General features: G+C 40.9%; 1 protein-coding gene across 1 annotated transcript in view; it reads right to left on the bottom strand.

The window, feature by feature from the left end:
* Window positions 1–3,742: 3,742 nt before the first annotated feature.
* Window positions 3,743–21,662, bottom strand: part of fgfrl1a (fibroblast growth factor receptor like 1a) — a 79,034-nt gene continuing 61,114 nt past the window's right edge. The window contains exons 5-8 of the mRNA XM_080416419.1: window positions 17,907–18,251; window positions 10,412–10,584; window positions 9,887–10,067; window positions 3,743–8,482 (exon numbers count right to left, since the gene is read on the bottom strand). Of these exons, the coding sequence (XP_080272545.1) occupies window positions 8,022–8,482; window positions 9,887–10,067; window positions 10,412–10,584; window positions 17,907–18,251 (1,160 nt within the window). The 3' untranslated portion in view covers window positions 3,743–8,021. The remainder of the gene's footprint in view (window positions 8,483–9,886; window positions 10,068–10,411; window positions 10,585–17,906; window positions 18,252–21,662) is intronic.

Raw genomic sequence — 21,662 nt, forward strand, 5'->3', positions numbered from 1 at the left:
AAAGTAGATCAGACTTTGGGTTTGTCTCTCATGACTCCACAATAATTTATAATTCAATTCATCAACATTCTCAGCGTCCAAAAATGTAACTGTTCTGTTGATGTAAAAAAAAAAAAAAGTTTATTTTATTTGTTCATTTTGTTTATTTGTTTATTGTGAATCAATTGTATAATGTGTTAATCATCTCTCATATTCATACAATTTATGTCTGAGTTGTTTTGGTTCCATTTTGTGTCTAGTTGATCTTTTTAAATTGTTAAACATTAGAAATGAATGTGTAGACCTTTTGAAATTAAACGATTCAATTGAATGTAATAAATATTAACCAACATGATAATAAATGTGTGTGTATGACTGTATGTGTATTGTGTTTAATTAATTATTGTCTCCGCCAGGCCGAAGGCATGGCCGAGATTATGTTTTCCCCGGTCCGTCTGTCCGCCCGTGTGTCCGTCTGTGAACCGCTAATCTCCGGCACCGTTGGCTTGATCGCAGCGAAACTGTGCACTCCACTCCCTGGATGCCAGAGCAGAACCTCGGCCCCCAATCTTTCTCATGGGCCTGTTATAGCGCCACCAGGAGGCCGACTTTTGTTAAACGTTTTTTGACAGTACTCCTACAGATTTTGTCCAAATATTACCCAATTCCGTACACAGTATCTCAATAGTCATTAAACAAAACGATCTTTCAGATTTTTCATAATCCATCCTGATGATTGGCTTCCAAAGTTTGCAGGAGTGCTCTGTTTGAACAAAATGCCTCAAATCATGAACACAGCGTGACATTTTGCACTAGGCCCCACTAGGGACAGAGGAAGAAATGCAACTTGCAATTTTTCAAATCAGCCTCATGGTGGCGCTATAACAGGCCGATTTTTTTTTACCTATACCTGCACCGATCTGTGTAAAACTTTGTATGCACATTCCCTAGAGGCCAAGAAAAAAAAATCACACCCAGTGTGAAGAGAGTGGTGCCTTTCATGAGTTCATTTCATTAGTTACTTTTTACAGACTTTGATGACTTCAAAGTATTTTTACTCATTTTAAGTACTTTAAAATGTTTTTTACTGATTTTTACGTGTTTTTACTCATTTTAACATCTTTTAAGTATTTTTACTCATTTTAAGTATTTTTACTCATTTTAAGTATTTTTACTCAGTTTAGGAACTTTAAAGTATCTTTACTAATATTTAAGTATTTTTACTCATTTTAAGTATTTTTACTCATTTTAAGTATTTTTACTCAAAAGTGTGTGTGTGTGTGTGTGTGTGTGTGTGTGTGTGTGTGTGTGTGTGTGTGTGTGTATAATTAGTGTAACTGGTTGCATCTTTGTGTTGCAATCAGCCGCAGCTGTTGAGGCTGTGCTCAAACATACAGAGAGGCCGTGCTCATACGGACGGACGGACACACGGACAAAGTCAGTCCTTGGAGTGGCTAGCACCACTCAAAAACCACAAATAATGAACGCAGCGTCCAATTGGGGTGCAACTTTGCACGCACATTCACACTACGTTGAGGAGCAAATGCCACCCTTTTAACATTGCCCTATTATAGCGCCACCAGGAGGCCGATTTTTACACAACAATTAAATGTTGTAGTAATAACAAATGTTGTCCAAACATCACGCAAATCCCTACACATTATCTCTATACTCAAGTGATCAAGACGGATCTGTCCGATTTTTCATATTCCATCCTGACTGGCAAATTCCGAACATTGCTGGCCAACAATAACCTACCTGACCTGGCGTAGACCTGTGCTCCAAGGAGCACTTTTTCTAGTTTAATTTAATTGCATTTTTTTGTAATAGGTTTTAATACCTAATACAAAAACATTGCCTTAAATTGTCACTTTACTGTCATTTGGGGACCCCCCCCCCCCCGAAAAAAAACAAGTAAGACGCGCGAACGCGGGACCCCCCACAAGTCTTATATTACTGGTTCTCAACATCGGATCCGGGGACCACCAGGGGTCCAAAACTTTTAACTCTGAGAGCGTGCAAATGGTTGCTCTCAGAGTTAAATTAACAGTGTGCATTTTTACCAGTTATATGGTAATATCTATACGGTATAGAATGGGGTCCCAGAGATTAAGTAATGGTAAATGAGGGTCCGTGGGTTAATGCATATCAGTGTTTCTCATGGAATCATGCAGGTCTCCGACTCTCCGTACAGTAAGTGGTGGCAAACCTGCAAATAAAGAAAACAACAACAACAAATAGTTCAGTAAATTGCATAATGGTCTCTAAAAATGGAAGTTGGATCACAAAAATACCTTTCATTAGGTACATTCGAGGTGACTCTCCTTCTCCTCTACTTTCAAACCAGTGGATCCCAGAGGTCCCGCTGGTAGGATTACAGGACAGGGGATGAAGTAAGAGGCAGGAGTCTTTATTTCAAAACCAGACAATGGTAAACCAGGGCCTCAGCCTGCCTTGTCTACCTGCTCCCTCACTTCTTTCAACAGTGTCTACCGCTCCTTAAAGAATCACGGGAGGAGGGGTACGTGGCCTTTCACACCCCTCAGTCCGTCTGTCTGTCCATCCACACGCAACGTCCATCCGTCATCTCTCTGGACAGACACGTTGACAGATGGAACGCCTGCTGCTGCTTCCAGCGCTGAAGTGCTACAACTATTTAGGGAAGGACGTTCTCTTAAAGACAAGCGGCAGTACTGGCGGTGGAATCCTTGTGTGTGTGTGTGTGTGTGAGTGCAAGATGGAGTAAGAAAGAAAGTCACAGTAAAACAATAATGACAAATAATTGTCACTTTTCCAACAAAGTGTGTGTGTGTCAAATCAAAGTGTGAGAAGTGTGAATGTGTTATCTGCAGGGTGATGAGCATTAACAGAAAGACTTAGAAACACAAGAAAGAGAAAGAGAGCGATAGAATATTGTTGCTGTCGGGGAGAAACCATGCATCTCCGTATTTCAACTTTTTATATTTTTTCATAAATTAATGCCCTACGTGCAAGAGTAACGGAAAATTGCTGATCTACACACTCGAATGTGAGCGTGTAGATTGGCTATTTTTGCCAATCTACGTGTGTGAAAGCGGTAACAGGTGAAATGTGAAAGTGGTACTGAACCAATGAAAAGTATTAACAAGAGATTGTGACTAAATAAGGCATACAATGTTTTAGGCCTGACCTCGACTAAGTCGACTAGTCGACTGGTTAGTCGCGGGGGGTCCGAGTCAACTGCGTGTCTCTTAGTCGACTCTAGTCGAATTCTTTTTTTTTTTTTTAATGGCCAAAAATGTTTTAAATTGTTTTTTTGGCCAAGTCTACACCTGCAACCACACGTAACTTCCACTTTATTCTTCTTATTCCTCGTCTTTGTATTGGTATTGTTTGTGTTGGACCGCCTCAGTGCGGCTGCAGAGTTCATGTGCAACCTCTTCCAGAGAGAGATAGAGACACTAGAAACTCTGCTGGAGACACAAAACAAACTGTGTAGACTTGGCCCTTTGAAATAAAATGTATTTTGGCCCCAAAAAAATTAGTCGACTGCCAGTCGACTATTGGAAATTAGTCGCCAATTAGATTCGACTAAACAAATCCTTAGTCGGGGACAGGCCTACAATGTTTACACATGACAGTGACGATTATGCTTGCACTTGTTCCTCTACTAAACTGTAGGAACTAGGAAATTCTTGTACTGTAGCAACTTCTGCTTAGTCTTACAGTATGTAGTTCCTGACTGGAACTCCTATTCAAAGACTTACCACACATCAGATTTGGTATTACACAGATTAACTGTATTTTTAATGGCACCAATAAAATGATTACAAATGTTTCCATGAGACAAATGCTTTTGCTTCAACGTGACAAAAATAATCTCTTGACCTAAATGACAAAGATAGACTGTACAAGATTGTCGATACAATGATTATCGATAAGGTTTTGTATATTCCGACAGCACATTTAAATATCTTACATTGATGCGCAAGTAATATTTGCTACATAGCTTATGCTTTGACTACAAGACAAAATGTAATTTGTTCATGTGATTACGCTTCCTTTTTGGAAAGTCATAATCATATGTATGTATAAATCACATATATAATGCCCAATTATAGGAAAACAATCATGTCAAAAGCAAATAAATTAAATACACACATTGCCTTTTCAGAATTGTTAAGAATTGTAAGTCTCAAACAGAATAGTAAGACTTGGACTTCTTAGTGGTGCTGTATGGTCTGATTCTGAAATACCTGCAAATTACTGGATAACCAACCATTAGATTCAATGCTAGGGTTATTATTCCGTTTCATCAACATACTCGTGATAAGTGCATGTTATGAGCAGTCTCTCTCTATAAGGCAGTCTATTAGCTTTGACCCATACACTTCACATGGGATGAAAAGACAGAAAACGGCAAAAATAAAAGTTCAATGGAGGACAGTTTAGCAGAGAAACAGCACTGAATGAGACGTGTTATGTCGTTTTTTTGGTGAGCTAGTAGCTACCCACCCACACCTCCAGTACTACTATTTCTTAAAAGAAAACCTTTAAAAAGGTAGACTGAATGATGTAACACACAAAATAGCAGGTCTACCAGCCCTTGTGAGCTTGTAGATCTGCTATTTTCGGTGCAAGTCATGATGCGCAACCAAGTATAAATCATGCACTGCATGTGTCATAAGCTTAAATTCGGATTGGATGTGGTGTCCATAGGACTTTTTTTTTTACATTTTACTTTCAGACAGTTTCTGCTTCTTTACTGTCTTTCTTTCTTCTTCTTTATTATTATTTTTAACTAAACCTCACCCCAGTTTTGCCATGTTTACATCACTGAGTATACCATTCAAAGCGTGCTGAGATTTGAAGCAGTCAAAGGCATATTATAATACTATGAAACTTGAAACAGTTTTCAGATAGTGGTCAGATTCAAAAATACACACAGGAATAACAAGATGGCCACCTGAGAATTTAAGAGGAAAAACAACAACAACAACAACAACAACAACAAGAGAACATACTGCATGTCGCATTTGGCATTCCATAACAGAAGTCTGTTAAGGCTGATTTAAACGTAGTTGCGCGTCGGTGTAGAAAATAGCAGATCGGCTATTTTCGACGTGCGGCACAGACGCGCAACTAAGTATAACTGAGGCAGTGTTGCCAGATTTTGTGAGAGAAATAAGCAACCAGGTCTACGAAAACAAGCCCAAAAGAAGCGACTAGGCCACATGAGCACTTTGAACCTATACATGCATCGGCTATTTGAAAATATTTTCAAAAACTTTTCAAAAATAGCAGATCTTGCAGGTTTGCTATTTTTGAATAGCCAACATATAAATGGATGTGGAGTGGTTAAAATAATAATTATGCTATATTAACTACTTTTTCTGGGGACCCCCTGGACCCCACTTTGAGAAGCAATGTACTAGTACATTGAGCAGAGTATGGGCAAACACACAACCCAAGTAACAATGACACGGGTATGTCTCTGCGATAGTTCAAAGCATGATATCCACCAAGCTACTTAATTGTCAAATAATTCTCAATTTTTTTGAATTATTGATAACATTTAATGTTATCATTATACTGTAAATAATTTAGCACTTTAGTTTATTGCACCTGCAGATTACATTTCACTCATCTACACATTTATAATTTCCAGACCAGTTGGTCAATGACAGCCGTAGTTGAAACAGGGTTTCTCCAATTCTATCTATGCTGCAGGTGAAAACTCCACAACAAGCCGCTCAAACGCTGCAAAATGAGCTGAACTTAAAATACAGATTAAAACATTCTCAAACTTAGTATCTCTTTAATGTCCCAAGTAATGAATGGCTGCCAGTGTGCAATTTGTTCATCTCTCGAAGCCTTTTCTTTATAGTTATAGCTACTCAGTGGATATTGCCTTGCATGTTACTCATCCCCCTAAATGACTTTTGTTTCCTTTATATGGCTCTAAAGTGTGATAGTAATGGTAAAATACTGATATACAATTCACTGGGCTACAACCTCAGCATTGGGAGGTCTATGTTCTTGACATTTTTCTTTCCACTTCTCAGGGTTCCAGCGCAGATCTTATAGCTGAGAAGACTGTACCTGGGTACAGACATACAAGGCACAGAATGTCTCTAGAGGTCTTTTCTTTGTAATTGAATGTCTGTAGAGAGAAACAGAGCACATGCACCCTCTGTTTACCTCTGCTTCTGTCAGAACAAACTGAGCAGAGCTCTTGTCGGGTTCGACTGTTACGGTTTGCTCGCAACTAGTACAACGAACACTTTGTGAAGAGTGTTGGGTCCAGGTCTTTCAGTTTGATTCCTCATGTAACCTCATGTTTGACTCTTCCAGAGCCCTCCAAATCTCATGACAAGGTCGGGGAATCGGTTACATGCCCAACAATGCAAAAAGCAATCTGTGAAATGTGGGGAAACGTTTTTTTTTTACAAGGCGCCATTTCACGACGAGGCACCGTTCAAAATCCCTTTGTGCTCTTGGCTGAGGAGGTTTGGACATCTGACAGGAGAGACAATATCCTTGATCTTTCTCACTGCTTCTGTTCCAATGCCAAGACGTTTCCTCCTGCGACACAGAGCCTATCTGTGCTGTACATTCACTCATCATACAGGCCAAAAAGAGTTTGGTACTGCAGCATTTAGGTTCTCTGAAATGAAGGGAATATAGAGGCTCTTCTGATGAAGCTCTACTGCTTGTAAAATATGTTTTTCTTTTCTTTTCTCAGTCAACGTGTAGCCATTTGTATACGATAATCTACGAGATACACAAAAATGAACGATGCTGTCTACGATGAAGAGTTCAATAGCAATGGGAAGTCTTTTTTTTCTACAAGTAGCCAGTTAGCAGCGTGACAGTTCACAGCAGGGTTTGAATTGATCCATGGTTCAGAAGGTTTCGTAAGGCTCAGATGGGCGGGTGGTTTAGTGGTGTCACAAGCAAGAGTGACGAAGGTTTTATGCTTTAATCCAGGCCTGAGATACAAGCTTACGGTAATCTCCTACAGCACACACAGTACCTGTATATATATATATGCGATATTGCTCTTTGGAAGAAGTAGTCATTTTATGCTAATGCCATGATGATGCCATGCCATGATTTCATAGTCGTTTATGTATGTATATTTCAGGGTATATGCCATTATTTACTGATTATGCTGTAGTTGTGTCCAAGGCACCTTAAAGAACAAAGACACAGCAGCACCCAATGGGAAACGATATGGAGCTACTGCATTCAGGCACCAAAGGCATCCATTTACTCTGAAATTATCCGACGTACTGCTGGTAATTGATTGGCTTCCGTGGAGTGAAAACATTCGAGAAGTAAAGAATAATTTAATATAGCGTATGTTCTCCTTTACCTTCTTGAGTAATGTGTGTATTGGCAGTGGAGTTGAATAAATTGTATATTTGTCTTCCAATTCCATGTGGATTCTTTCTGCATGTGTTGCTTTCCGTGCTGCAAGCTCGGTGTCTTGTAATGCTGGGTGAACTTTAGTGGATGAGTCTTGATCAGTGGTGGAAAGTAAACTAAGTACATTTACTCAAGCACCGTACAATTTTGAGGTACCGGTACTTTTACTTTACTTGAGGTTGTCCATACTTTATACTTCTACTCCACTCCATCATCAGAGGCAAATATTGTACTTTTTACTCCAGTACAATTGTTTGAAAACTTTACTCACAAGTTAATTTGTAGATTAGATTATTATCTATTATTATAGATACATTTACATTTGTCTATTTTGCCAAAAATAGCAGATTTACTATTTTCAAAAGAGTGAAGAATTGCTACCGTAAGTATTTTGAGGCCAATACTTTAGCATTTTTACTCAAGTTATTTTTAGAATTCTGGCCTTTTACCTGTAACAGAGTATTTCTACATTGCGGTATTGCTACTTTTACTTAAGTAAACTATCGGAGTACTTCTTCCTCCACGGGTATTGATGAGAACAGTAACAGGTTGATGTGTGTAGCTGTAGATACAGGCTGGTGAGTTGGCACTTGACTGATACAGAGCACTGATGCTAAGCGCTAGCGCTGACGCTAACACTGGTAGTGGATGTGCTGGTGCTGGTGCACTTTCCCGTCCACGTGCGAGTGCGTGTGCGTGTGTATGTCCGTGTAGACTTTCGGGTAGACCTTGGGATTGGCCAACCCCACGCCTCCTCCCTGGGTGGTGGCCAATAAGAGCTGCTGCTGATGGGCGACGTAGTCCTCGTAAGAAAGACAATCTTTGTCCCCATTGGCCGGTTGCTGGGGGAGGGCGGGGCAGGTCCGGTCGCCGCGCTGGCTGGCCGCCGGGGGACGCTGGGAGCCGGATAGAGCCGAGGAGGAGGAGGAGGAGGAGGAGGAAGAGGAGGCAGAGCAGGTGCGTTTTGATTGGCAGAACCACAGGAGGGCGGTGCCTAAGATGAAGGCCAAGCCCGCCGGGATTCCTATGATGACGGGCCACGGGAGGCTGGGGGCCGTCGCCGTGGGAACAGGCGGCACGTAGGGCTTCAGGTCTGGGGGTGGGTGGAGGGAGGGGGGGGGGCGAGAAATTGAAAGACATTTATTAAAAGACATTATTGTATCAAATGGGGGGGGGGGGGGGGCGTGGTCTAATGTATGATCGTTGCGTTTTTTTTTCGTAAATTAACGCCCTACTTGATAGACGCGTTTCGAGCAACAACTTGTAGTGCTACTTTTGATATTTTTTTATTTGAATAAAATTCAAAAATATCAGTTTTGGACATACAGTATGAGGTTTCCACCCGACAGAGACTATATCTAACTGGGGGGGGGGGGGGGGGTCCTTGAAATGAAAAGGGTTTGAGAATCACTCCTCTAGACTCAGACCGGATCAGCAACCTGCAAAGCGACTTGATCCCAGTCTAACTTTGACCCGTCACAATCATTGGCTGGAATTATAGCCTTTGTACAGTGGTTCTCAACCTTTTCTGAATCAGGGCCCACTTGAAAATCTCGAAAGCGTTCACGGCCCACCCATCTGACCACTTATAAGTGCATTTTCAGAGCATGTTCATTTTAAAAATGAATCAGTCCATTGTGTTCCACCTTGGATCAATGGAACTAACGTAGTATACTTTATGTTATTATTTATTGGTATCACATTTAATATTACTGTTAAGATTATCATTCAAATCGTAATGTTTTGCCAATTATTTGGGGGCCTACTTGCAATAACCATGCGATCCACCAGTGGGCTCCCGGCCCACAGGTTGAGAACCAGTGCCCATGTATATCGGAATCAGAATCTACCACATCACAGGTTTACAAGTGTAAAACAGTGGAGGAAATTTGTTTTTGTGCAAGCTCCATTGTTTTTGTTATGTCCATAAGAGAAAGGGAAGAAGAAGGGGGGGGGGCAAGGGGAAGAGGGGTAGAGAGATCAATAAAAATAATAAAAACGTTTTTATTTCGTTTTCGTCAGTGAAAAAAGGTAGTCGACGAACATTTTTCGTCATAGTTTTAGTCGAAGAAATCAACACTGGTTTATCCCTGCTTCTGGTCAGACGGAATTAAATACTTGGATGACTAGTATGTCCTTTTTGGGAAATGCAGACCGTCTGATAGATTTACAATTTACAATTCAGGAATTTAGCAGACGTCTTAATCCAGAGCGATTTACAGTAAGCAAGGAAAATACAAGGTAATACATCAAATGCATAGAAATAGTCATCTAGGATCATAGGTAAACCAAGAATCTATCATCAGTCTAAAAAGTAGAATAACAAAAAAATCAATACTCTGTACATTGAAACTATAGAGAGGGGGAGAGAGATCAATAAAAACGAACCAAAATCTACATATTCACACATAGTACCGTTTATCTTTCCGGTGCGGTAAGTACCTGAGGTAAGACATAAGGTGCGGTAAGTACACAGTAATGTATTTTATTGCCCCACCTGGTAGTACAGTGAGATAGGCGCTCCTGAAGCTGTAGCCCATGGTGTTGGCTCCCAGACAGATGTACATGCCAGCATCCTCCTCCTTGGCTCTGGTTATCAGCAGCTTGTTGAGGTACGATCCGTCAGGGCGAGACCACACCTCCCCCGTAGGCAGCACCACAAAGCGGTGGTCCCCCACCTATGAAATCAAACCAAAAGAATAGGGGTGCAACAGTTAATCAGAGAAAATCGTAGCTTTACAAGCATCGCACTGCGACATGTTGTGACAAATGTTCAGAAAGAAAAACGAATTCAAACATTTTTTAAAGTAACCATTACTATAAAATACTAAAACGTTTAAAGTGAAAATTGATCTACAAGCTTTGCATCGCAATGTGTGCTTGTAGATCTGCTATTTTTGCTAGTTTGGGTCTCGGCGAGACATCCAATTTCTCTTTTGGGTCTCGAGCTAAAAAGTGTGGGAACCACTGATATGACTGGCGAGCCTAGCCTGTCACAGTATGTGTGCTGTACTGTACGTACCTCAATGGTAGAGTTGTATTTGTTCTCGTCACCCGCCTCTACTCGTTTCAGCCACTGGATGACTGGCTTGACGTCACTGCGGACCTTACACTGGAAGGATGTGGTTCCCCCATAGTCCACTGTGGTGTTGACCGGGTGGGTGCCCGTCAGGATGGGCTTAGAGTTGGTACGCTCTGTAGAGGAGGGTGCAATGTGGGGAGAGAGAGAGAGAGAGAGAGAGAGAGAGAGAGAGAGAGAGAGAGAGAGAGAGAGAGAGAGAGAGAAAGCGAGAGAGAAAGCGAGGGAGAGCAGATTTATTCAAACTGGTTTCCAACCCATACAGTATCACATTATAACTTTTCATATTAAAACAATATTTTGTAACGGGATGGTTAGCGGTGGTGATGACAGATGGGACACGCAAGTTCATGAAGCCACACAGCACATGATGTGGTCTGGAGGGCATATTATTGTCATTGTATTCACCACAGAGAACTCTCTAATGGAAGCAGAATGAGGGAGCAGAGTCAGAGAAAGTACAATTTGTCCCGAGCCATTATTCTCGGAGTATCGGCTGTATTCAGGGAGCATATGGTCTTGAATACAGTCGATACCTGAGACAAAGACCTCATTTTGTCAAGTCAGCCTTTTTATTTTTTTCAGTCTATGGGAGAGAATAAACACACCTGCCTTAGATATTTAGCAGTGCTTTTACAGTACATTATTATAATCGCACGCAAGTGTGACTTACAACGGAAAAATGTGAATAATTTTTTTTTTACCATTTTGACAGTCAGTACATTCACCTGCACCTTATTCCCAATACATGACATTATTTTAGACAGGTTTGAATCTTTTGGGGGTGGATAGGGGGAGTCCATGCCTCCGCTTTTGATATCCCCGCTTCAGGTCATTAATGTTTTATCACTGTGTGGTAATGTTTATCCCAGAGTTGATTTTGACAGCACATTTTGATTCATCATAGCTTAGTTTTTATTTAGTTTTCGTCAGTGAAAAAAGGTAGTCGACGAACATTTTTCGTCATAGTTTTAGTCGACGAAATCAACACTGGTTTATCCCTGCTTCTGGTCAGACTGAATTAAATACTTGGATGACTAGTATGTCCTTTTTGGGAAATGCAGACCCTCTGATAGATTTACAATTTACAATTCAGGAATTTAGCAGACGTCTTAATCCAGAGCGATTTACAGTAAGCAAGGAAAAAAACAAGGTAATACATCAAATGCATAGAAATAGTAATCTAGGATCATAGGTAAACCAAGAATCTATCATCAGTCTAAAAAGTAGAATAACAAAAAAAAATCAATACTCTGTACATTGAAACTATACACACTATAGGATGCCAGGTCTACAAATGAACCTGGCATCTGTCTACATAACATGTTATCTAAATTACATTTTAGCCTTTGCGTAAGCCTGCAAGGTCGTCGAGGCTAAGGTAAGTGCTACTGTTTGATATTAATGCTTGATAATATCACAACCAACAATTTAACTTAAAATGTATGTGCATCCAGTAGTTAAGGGACGCTAGGGTTAACACAAGAGGTAATAAATATATCCATGTGTTCCTTCCTACATGCACCTTGAGAAGGAAACAAGCTTCCACTGTGTATTTATGTTATACGTCTCATTCATAGTGAGCCTGGAACAGAGAAGGTGACATACTTGGCTCTGCTAAATGGAAACTATCCTAGCCTTACCAAATCACCTATGTGGCCTGGCCTGCAAATAATAATAAGCTGAGCATGCCGTGTCTGTTCTGTCTTTTAGGGTTGGTGTAGGTGATACATTTGGCAGAAATGTTTTCTTTTCTTTATTTCTTTTGCAGTAGTGGTTGGTTAACCCATTAAAACTAGGAAAGCATCTGTGTCATTTTAGATTTTAGCTGTATATATAGTAGCAAAACTCTTAGAAGTGGTTCTCAAAAATAGCAGATCTACAAGCTCACAGCGCGCCACTTCGTGCCACGCTGCAAGCTTGTACATCTGCTATTTTTGAACATTTGAAAAAATCTGTGTTTGAAAATGTGTTAAAATTGTTGCGGGTGACGAGAATTGTTTACGTTTTTAACACAAATCTTCTCTTCTGGGGTGGTCCCTGGCACAAAAGGGGGTCCGCGGGCCAAATACATAATCAATTTGGGGGTTCTTGGCACGAAAACCACTGATTTAGAAGGCATTTGAAGAGTCGGGCTCAGGTCTTAATGGGTTAATACTCTCTAAGAGAGCACATAGTGATCTGTTTTTACTTATTGACAACAGGTATTCCCAAACGGTGGTGCGTGCAAGCTGCCTCTAGGGGGTGTGTGACATTAATAGTGTAATGGTGGTGCTGGTGTTATGATTACAAATATTATCAACACGTGTACATTTCTCTGAACGTTGACCTTTCACCAAACAAAGGTCAGTTCACTTTTGCTATTCAAACCATGTGAGAAGGTCATATTCCATCACTGGTAAACATATGGTAACATTTTACCTCACCAAAAAGGGAGAAAACTCAATTCACAATCACCTAATAAAAGAATCAACTTGTGTATGAACCTATGGAAGAAGTATAGAGCACTGAAGTCTGACGTAATTTACGCATCCTACCTGGGTCACGTCCCCCCCCCCCCATATGAATTCCCATAGATGTGTTTAACTCTTTGACTGCCAATGATTTTGCTAAGGTGCAGACTGACAATGACGAGAATGAGAGAAACCATCCGTGTTCAGCAACGATCGGGTTTTTTTTGGGTCATATGGATATGAAGCATCAACTGACGGTGAGAAATCGCTAATGTTACCGCCGCCGAATTAATTACATTTTCGCCAGAAACAGACTGTATCAAATATGAGTGACATGACTATCGTAAACAATACAGAGCCACCTCCCAGACAATATCGCTGCGACAGTTTGTTTATTTTTGGACCACAATTCTTATATGAGACGATTCTAAGATGACCCAAAGTTATTCTCCATAGAGAAATGACTTCCGTGAACCGCGGGGTGAACGAGTGACATCGGTACTCTATAGGGAGCATACAATAGTACTTTATTAGTTACTAAATGGTAAATGGTGTAATTATTGAACTCCTTTCTCCTAAGTGCTTCACAATATGCATTACATTCACCCATTCACCAACAGCTCATCGGGAGCAGTTAGGGATTAACCCATTCAATCCGGGAACGCATCTGTGTCATTTTAGATTTGAGCTATAACCATTATTTTATACTTTGGCTATTCAAAAATATTTATTCAATATATTCAAAAATAATATTTTTTAAAAACATTTGTGCAAATCTATGAATATATATATATTCTTAAAGCGAACATTTTTAACTCAAATCTTTGCCTCTGTGGGGTCCCCGGAACAAAATAGTTTGAGATTAGGGTGTCCTTATAATATATAATTTTGTGTCCTTGACATGAAAACGTTTGAGCACCACTGTTATAGCAACACATGGTTTTCAGAAAACTGTTAGGGTTTAGAAGACATTTGTAGATGCGCTCCCGGATTGAATGGGTTAAGTAGTCTTGTCTCGACGCAGCCAGGAGGAGCCGGGGATCGAACCAGGAACCTTCCGATTCCAACATGGCCGTTCTACCTCCTGAGCCACTGCCGGCACTGCTATTCACATTTACAAGAATTGGCTATTTTTGGCTATTAAAAAATAGCAGATATACAAGCTCATAGCGCGGCACGTGCCACATTTTGTAAACTATGTTGTTCCAGGGACCTCCAGAAGCAAATGAGCTTGAGCGCTATGAGCTTGTATGTCCGCTATTTTTGAATAGCCAAAGAAATCTAAAATGACAGAGATGCGTCCCCCAGTTTTAATGGGTTAGTCGTAAATTACTCGAGGTAAACAATCGTGATATAGTGATTTGAGGTGGTGTCGCCCAGCCCTAGTGAGGGTGTGAGTTAAACATGATGTACTGTATGAATACTTTCTTCCACCACAGGAGTCCTTCGGCTCCGTTTACCCAGAGCTGTAGAACTAACTGCTTCTGTTTCTCATTCTGCATTCCTCTGTTCTTCCACTCTACAGTCCAACAACTGGAAATGAGTGGCAGCTGAGTGAATCTTTGCTGATGGATAAAATGTCACATTTGACACGAGTGAACAGCGTATTGATTTACTTCCTTTCTGTGTGCTTGTGTGCTTGTGTGTGTGCTTGTGTGTGTGTGTGTGTGTGTGTGTGTGTGTGTGTGTGTGTGTGTGTGTGTGTGTGTGTGTGTGTGTGTGTGTGTGTGTGTGTGTGTGTGTGTGTGTGCGTGTGTGTGTGTGTGTGTAAACATGTGTCTTTGAGGAAAGGCTACAGCTGCAGTTTAATCTGGAACAGATGTGCCGGGTAGAGAGAGAGACGCTAGACTAGAGCTCTCAACACACAACAGTCACACTCAGCACTGCATAGCTCAACACACATGCATGCACACATGGACATACATGCACGCATGCATGTACACATACATGTGCACGCATGCAAGCACACTCACTCTCATGTACAGTGCAATCAAACATGTGACCATATACTGTACATGTACTGTATGCATGTGCACACAGATACACATGCTTATACGCACATACAGTTCACACAATTAGATGAACATCAAAATGCTCCATACTAAATAAATGATCCTACCGCTGAACAATTCTTGCAGGTTTTTGACAAATTATTTTGTCGTACAACAAATAGCGAGAATAGCCAATCTACAAGCTTGTAGATCCGATATTTTAGAATAAATGTTGAAAATGGCTGGCCTGTAACGACATGCCCAAAATAGGGACGCCAGATTGAAAGTGGTTAATTTTACCTAAATTCGCCAAAACACACTGGCAATTAATAATAGTGCACAATAACGTCTTCTTTTTTCCAGAGTCCTTTCCAAACGCAAGCACCTGCACATTCCTTCTCTCACTTCAGTGACATTTATTGACCAGTGGTGATCAATAAATGTCACTGGAGTGAAAGAATGAGTCTCGTGTGTGTCTGCAGCCCATGTGCTGCCTGACTGCCCATTGTGATCGGATGCTAAATGTACATATTGTATGTGCTTGAATAAATATCTATATACAGTTATACGAGTATATAGTGATATACTATATACTACGTGTATTGAATGAATGTCAGAACACTGCAGAGTCATCTGCTACTTAGTGATGTCTCTTCCTTGCACAAGACACTGAGGTTCTCTGTATTTATTTTAAAAAAAGTTGTACACAACTTGTGTATAATTTTATATTGTTTTGTTATTTGACATTATCCGTTTCCCCCCTCTACTGTTACAAAATGGGTAATCCATTTTGTATTGGGTAATCCATTTGGGTATTGGGTAATCCATTTTGTAACTGCAATTCGTGGTCTAGACAGGAGTGATGTCGACTCCATAGACAAATGAAAAACAGAAAAAGTATGCAGAGTCGTGGCACTGCCTCTTTAAAGGTCACAGGTCTGATGTCAGCAAAAGCCCCGCCTCCCCCTCAAAAAACGAAACAAACTACAAACAAATGTATGTAGCCTTTCTGCATATTACATTGTAAAAGCCACACTACCCCTAATATAAACCAGCCTGTCATTCCATTATGAAGATAAATAAATGCATATTGTACCATGGCGTGGTGGTCAGTGCTGGTGGAGGATCAAAGCCCACCAGAGTTTTCTCTGTCAGGCATCTCCTACGCTGTCTCCTTCTCAATGGGCCTCATTCTCAAAGTTCTTCCTAAATGTCTACAATATTTTAGTATAGGTTTGCTACTGGGTAAAGACCGAAAATCGGATTCATGAAAAGGCGTGTAAAACCTTTATCCGTGCGCATCTCAGGTGTATCAGATGATGAATTCCACTTCACCGCGATGAGAAGAACTCTGCGGTACAAGTTCGACGGCATCGCTCGTCAAAAAGAACAGATCTGCGAGCTTACAACGCAACGTTTCAACATCGCAACGCCTTGACAGCTTGTAGACCCAGCGGCGCATTTGGCAAGCCAGTCTCTTGCACGATGAATCGACGGAACGAGAACAAAGTACATTGCTCTCATGTTTAAATGAGAGGAAAAAAGTTTAACATCACAGTACAAAATAATAGGCTAATAAAGCCATTATATAAGCCCTTTTTACAGAACAATTGCTCACATTTGATGAGGTAAAAAGAAAATGAAAAAAGAAAAAAAAACATGATGCTAGAATCCAGGACATACTACGACATAATGCCGCAATCTAATTATAGATCTGAGTTTATTGATCACTGAAGATAAATCAGTCCTTGCTTTGGATTAAACATATCGTTGCTGTCGGGCTGAAACCACGCATCTCCATATTTTCAACTTTTTATATATAACTAATGCCCCACTTCATCATACAAGAGTGTCACACAAAAGTAGAGAAAATAGAAGATCTACAAGCTCATAACGTCTCGCATTGGCATAGTGAGCTTGTAGATCGGCTATTTTCACTATTAAAAAAAGTTTCTAAAATAATAATAGGCGAAAAAAGGAACAGTTTTAATTTGGACATACAAGGTTTCCTATTCCACCCGACAGCGACGATATCCTACTGTACATGTCCATTATCCTACATCGAATAATGGACACAGATTTCATCCAGGCTGCTTCATCAGATGGTAAGACTTGTAGTCTATTGTGTAGCGTTCATGTGATCAACCAGTTTCAGAATTGCTTTTAAAGATGAATTATTTGTAATTCATTAGCCAAATTAAGTTCACACTTGTATGTTCACACTTACAGAAACACGCAGGACATAATAATTAGCTAAGCTCTAAATGCATAAACTGAAAAATAAAAATAAATCGATATGAATTTGCCTCAGTTATCCTTTTCTTCAAAAATAAGTTAAACAGATATATTTTATCTTTTCTTTTCTGTTTTGACAAATGTTGTGCACATAGACATTTTATTTAGGTTTCGCACTGTTGCAATTGACTTTGCATGAAGAATAAGGCCTTCTAATAACAGCCACACAAGGAATTCTGCCACGTACGAGTGCCTCTGAGCATACGTGAGTTTGTGTGTAACTTAAAGGATCAATTCGTATATGCCCTTAAGTATAAAATCTGCGCATACACACACTTTGTGAATGAGGTCCAATATTTGATCTAAAAAAAGAATAACACTTAATTACTTAAACACTCTATACTTAGTAAACTGGACCTGTGTTGCCTTTGTACCTGGTTTGCTTTGTTTTTGTTCAATCCACACCAAATCCCAAGCTCACAACGTGTCGCGTAGTGACGCGTTGTGAGCTTGTAGATCTGCTATTTTGCCGAAAGTTCCCCCAAAACAGGGATGCTGGGGTTCAAGTAGTTTTAGGTCATGTCTTTTGTCAAAGGCTAATGACCGCTTGTTTTTCCGACTCACACCAATGTATTGTATCGACATGCTACACAATAGAGGGAACTTTTTGCTTGTCACATTTCCAAATAAGGATAATAAAGAATGATACAAAGCCATAACAACGTGACCGACAGTGAACGATTCTCGAGTCCAACTCACGTATGACTTCCACCTTGTAGGTGGCGTTGATCTCGCCCGCTCTGTTGGACACGTGGCAGGTGTACTTCCCGCTGTGCTCTGGCGTCAGGTTCTTTAGACTCAGCGTCCATTTCTTCTTCTTCTGCCCTTCTCCTTCTCCTCCAGCTCCTCTCTCCAAACCACCGCCGCCTCCTCCTCCTCCAGTCGCGCCTCCTTCCTCCCCCTCCAGCGGGCGGCTGTCCTTCAGCCAAACGATGTCGGGCCGTGGGTTGCCGCTCGCCGTGCACTTCAGCCGCACGGAGCTCCCCACGGGGCGCGCGATGACGCGCTTCCTCATCTTGGCCGGCTGGGTGAACCGCGGACGCACTGTAGGCCGGAGAGAGAGAGAGAGAGAGAGAGAGAGAGAGAGAGAGAGAGAGGAGATAAATGACATACTGCAGGTTAGTTATTAGCAGTCATCTAGGGTTGTACTGAGACCAATGTACAAGCACTACTGTTAGGGTGTCCTTGAGCAGGGCACTAGCACACAAATGCTCCAGAATGTTGCTGTTCTAACTTGCTGTATGAATGCATGCATGAATGTAACCTCTAAATGTTTTAACCACTTTCTCCCTGGGCTCCCTATATCAGGCATGACATAATAGGTGTAAATCGTCTAACTCTTTTAATTCACAGATCTACAAGCTCACAATTCTTGGTGATGTGATGCAATGTGAATCGGCTGTTCAGGGAGGTAAAAAAATTAATGTAACAGGGAAAAAAACATAACATCCTGCTTGGCACATTTCACCACAGAGTGAGTTTGCCACAACATTCACTCCGTCTCTCCCATACAAGGATAAAAAGAGAGAAGCGTAGTTCACTGAGGAGTGGTGTAACCCTGGGCCGCACAGCAGATGGAGAAAAAGGAAAAGCGAGAGAGAGGGAAAAAGAGAGAAGTAGTAAAGAGGAATAAATCAGTTACAGGGAGGTTTTATATTTACAAGCAGTGTTCTGCCTTCCAGTGCGGCAGCAGGAGAACAGATTTGAAAACGTCCGGGAATCATCACGAGATTCTGACACCTTTACTGGACAGTAGGGGCCATCAGAGCCATAATATCTGGAAAGGTTCTGACATGGAAGGAGGTCTGTGTGGGTCTAAGCCTCCAGCGTGTCTTCCCGGACTGTAAATTGTGTTGCTATTGAGTAATATCAGCCAAAACTAACAACTACCGGCCTGGCAACAAATTTGACGTTTTTCTATCAGCCCGGCTGTAGCTCTCTTTTAGTTTGTTGTGAATCTTGTCTGTTCTTCCACAACAAAAGCCAGCCAGTTGCTGACAACCCAGTATATCCATGTACACATACATTAACACAGCCAGGAAACTTATCAGAAGGTCTAAAATCATAATCTACGACCTGCACATTCATTCACCCTCTCCTTCACTATGGTCCATTAAACCCAAGCAATGATTTAACATAACATCATACAATGAATAACATAAACCATGCACTCAACTTCCAGCCCTGGGGAACAAGATTACTGCTGTAGCTGTAAATTTAGGGGACTAAATAAGTGAGACTTGAGACACCAGGTGATTTCAGTCAACTACAACATCGTATTGTAGAACAGTGGTCCTCAAACTTTTTGATTTCAAGGACCCCCAGTTTGGGATGTATTAGGGCCACGGACCCCCATAACTCTGAGAGCGTACAAATTGAACCAAATGGACTCAAGGGTCCATCTGGTTCCTAACTAGCAATCATTTAGATGGACCCCCCCCCCCACACACACACAGAATTTGGAGTAGAGAACTACTGACTGACACACAGTAGACGGACACATAACCTTATAGATCCGTTAATGCAGCCACATCCCTCCTAACTAAAAAAACTAATAACAGATCAAAGAGTTAAGGAGCCCAGTCCGCAGGGAGGAGTGCTTGGTTTTTATATCCCCAATGTTCCCGCCGCAGCAGATATCCATCAGCCGGGGCAATAAATCATGCTGAAACTATACAGTATGTCTTAGGATACGGCTATTATTCCAGCTCCGGGTAAACAAACAGGGGGGAAGAGTAATGTGACAGGGTTGCACACTTTAGATCCGGAGGTATTTCGTATGTGGCAGCATTGCTCAGCGGAATATAACTCCCACCCGGCCGAACCGAGGGCCGATGGCTGGGCCGGCTGACAAAACAAACATACCCCCAAAAGGATTAAAAGTCTTGCCGCCGCCTCGTTCCTGCAAAAAAAGGCTGCTGCACTGTAGCTGAACTGTGACCAGACAGAGTTAATAGAGGAGGAGGGGGCGGTGAGAGAGCGAGGTGATCAGGAAGAAAGGGGAGAGAGCAACAGAGAGACAGATGGAGAGAGAGACAGCAAAGAAAATGTAATAAAGACGAGGGATCCAATGATCATAGCTAGACGGATGGACGGACGGACAGAGATATACGTATATTGTATATACTGTAGAGATAGACAGACAGATATATAGATAGAAACATACTTAGAAACAGAGACATAGACAGAGAGATAACTGGTAAAGATAAAAACATGTGCGTGAGAGGTCAAGGGGCAGTGGAGACCACAGGGAGACTAGAAAAAGAAAGAGTGTACCAAAGTGTTGGAGGGGAGAGAGAGAGAGAGAGAGAGAGAGAGAGAGAGAGAGAGAGAGAGAGAGAGAGAGAGAGAGAGAGAGAGAGAGAGAGAGAGAGAGAGAGCCAAAGGGGGCTGTGAGGGGGCTCAGTGGGGCCACTTTACCCCAACACTTTACAGTGTAAAAATACTTCTGACCTACCTACTGAACACCAGTGGTGGACAAAGTACTCAAGCCAAATACTTGAGTCAAAGTATAGACACTCCTCATCAAATATTACTCTACTAAAAGTGAAAGTTACTCTGACAAATCTGTACTTGAGTTAAAGTACTGGAGTAGTTGCTTTCAAAAACAGTCAAGTATTTAAAAATACATACTTAAAAAAATAGTTAAAGGGATACTTCACTCTCGGGCCGGGGACACATTTAAAAAAAATATTAAAAATAAATGAAAAAAGTTATGGAAAATTCATGGCCCCCTCACACATTAGTAGGACACTCTAATGCGTGAGGGGGCCATGAATTTTCCATAACTTTTTTCATTTATTTTTAATATTTTTTTTAAATGTGTCCCCGGCCCTAAAGTGAAGTATCCCTTTAAGTATTGAAAAGTACAAATTACAATTTACATTTTGTTTTTAAAATCAATAAATTGCTGTATTAACACATTGAGTGCCAGAGCTTTTTTTAAACCGGGTACAGCCAGTGCCAGCGTTTTTTACCGTTTATTGGCGATCTTTTTAAGAGCTGCAGAAGCCACAACAAAGACCCGGATGACAACAAAAGGTGTCTGGGCGATGGCCAAGGGTCCCGTCTAACGACTGGAACAATAACATTTCTACCGCGATCCGCCATTGCAGAGAGATCGCCCGTCGAAAATGGCTTGTTTCGACCACAAAAGAATTATATGGAGGTATGGACCTTTTTCTCAAGATCCATCAGTCACTCCACGGGTGTATTTGCAAAAATGTAATATATATATATCTTTGGCACTGATTGTGTTCAAATGTCCAGTTTCCCCCTCTAAACAGGTTTTTGAGAAAGTAAAAAAAAAAAAAAGTATATATACTATATATATATATATATATATATATATATATATATATATATATATATATATGTATAATATATATGTATAATATATATATATATATATATATATATATATATATATTATACATATATACATAATAGTGAAAA

The sequence above is a fragment of the Gymnoscopelus braueri genome (assembly GCF_963280865.1).
Source record: "Gymnoscopelus braueri genome assembly, chromosome: 20".
Taxonomy (NCBI): domain Eukaryota; kingdom Metazoa; phylum Chordata; class Actinopteri; order Myctophiformes; family Myctophidae; genus Gymnoscopelus; species Gymnoscopelus braueri.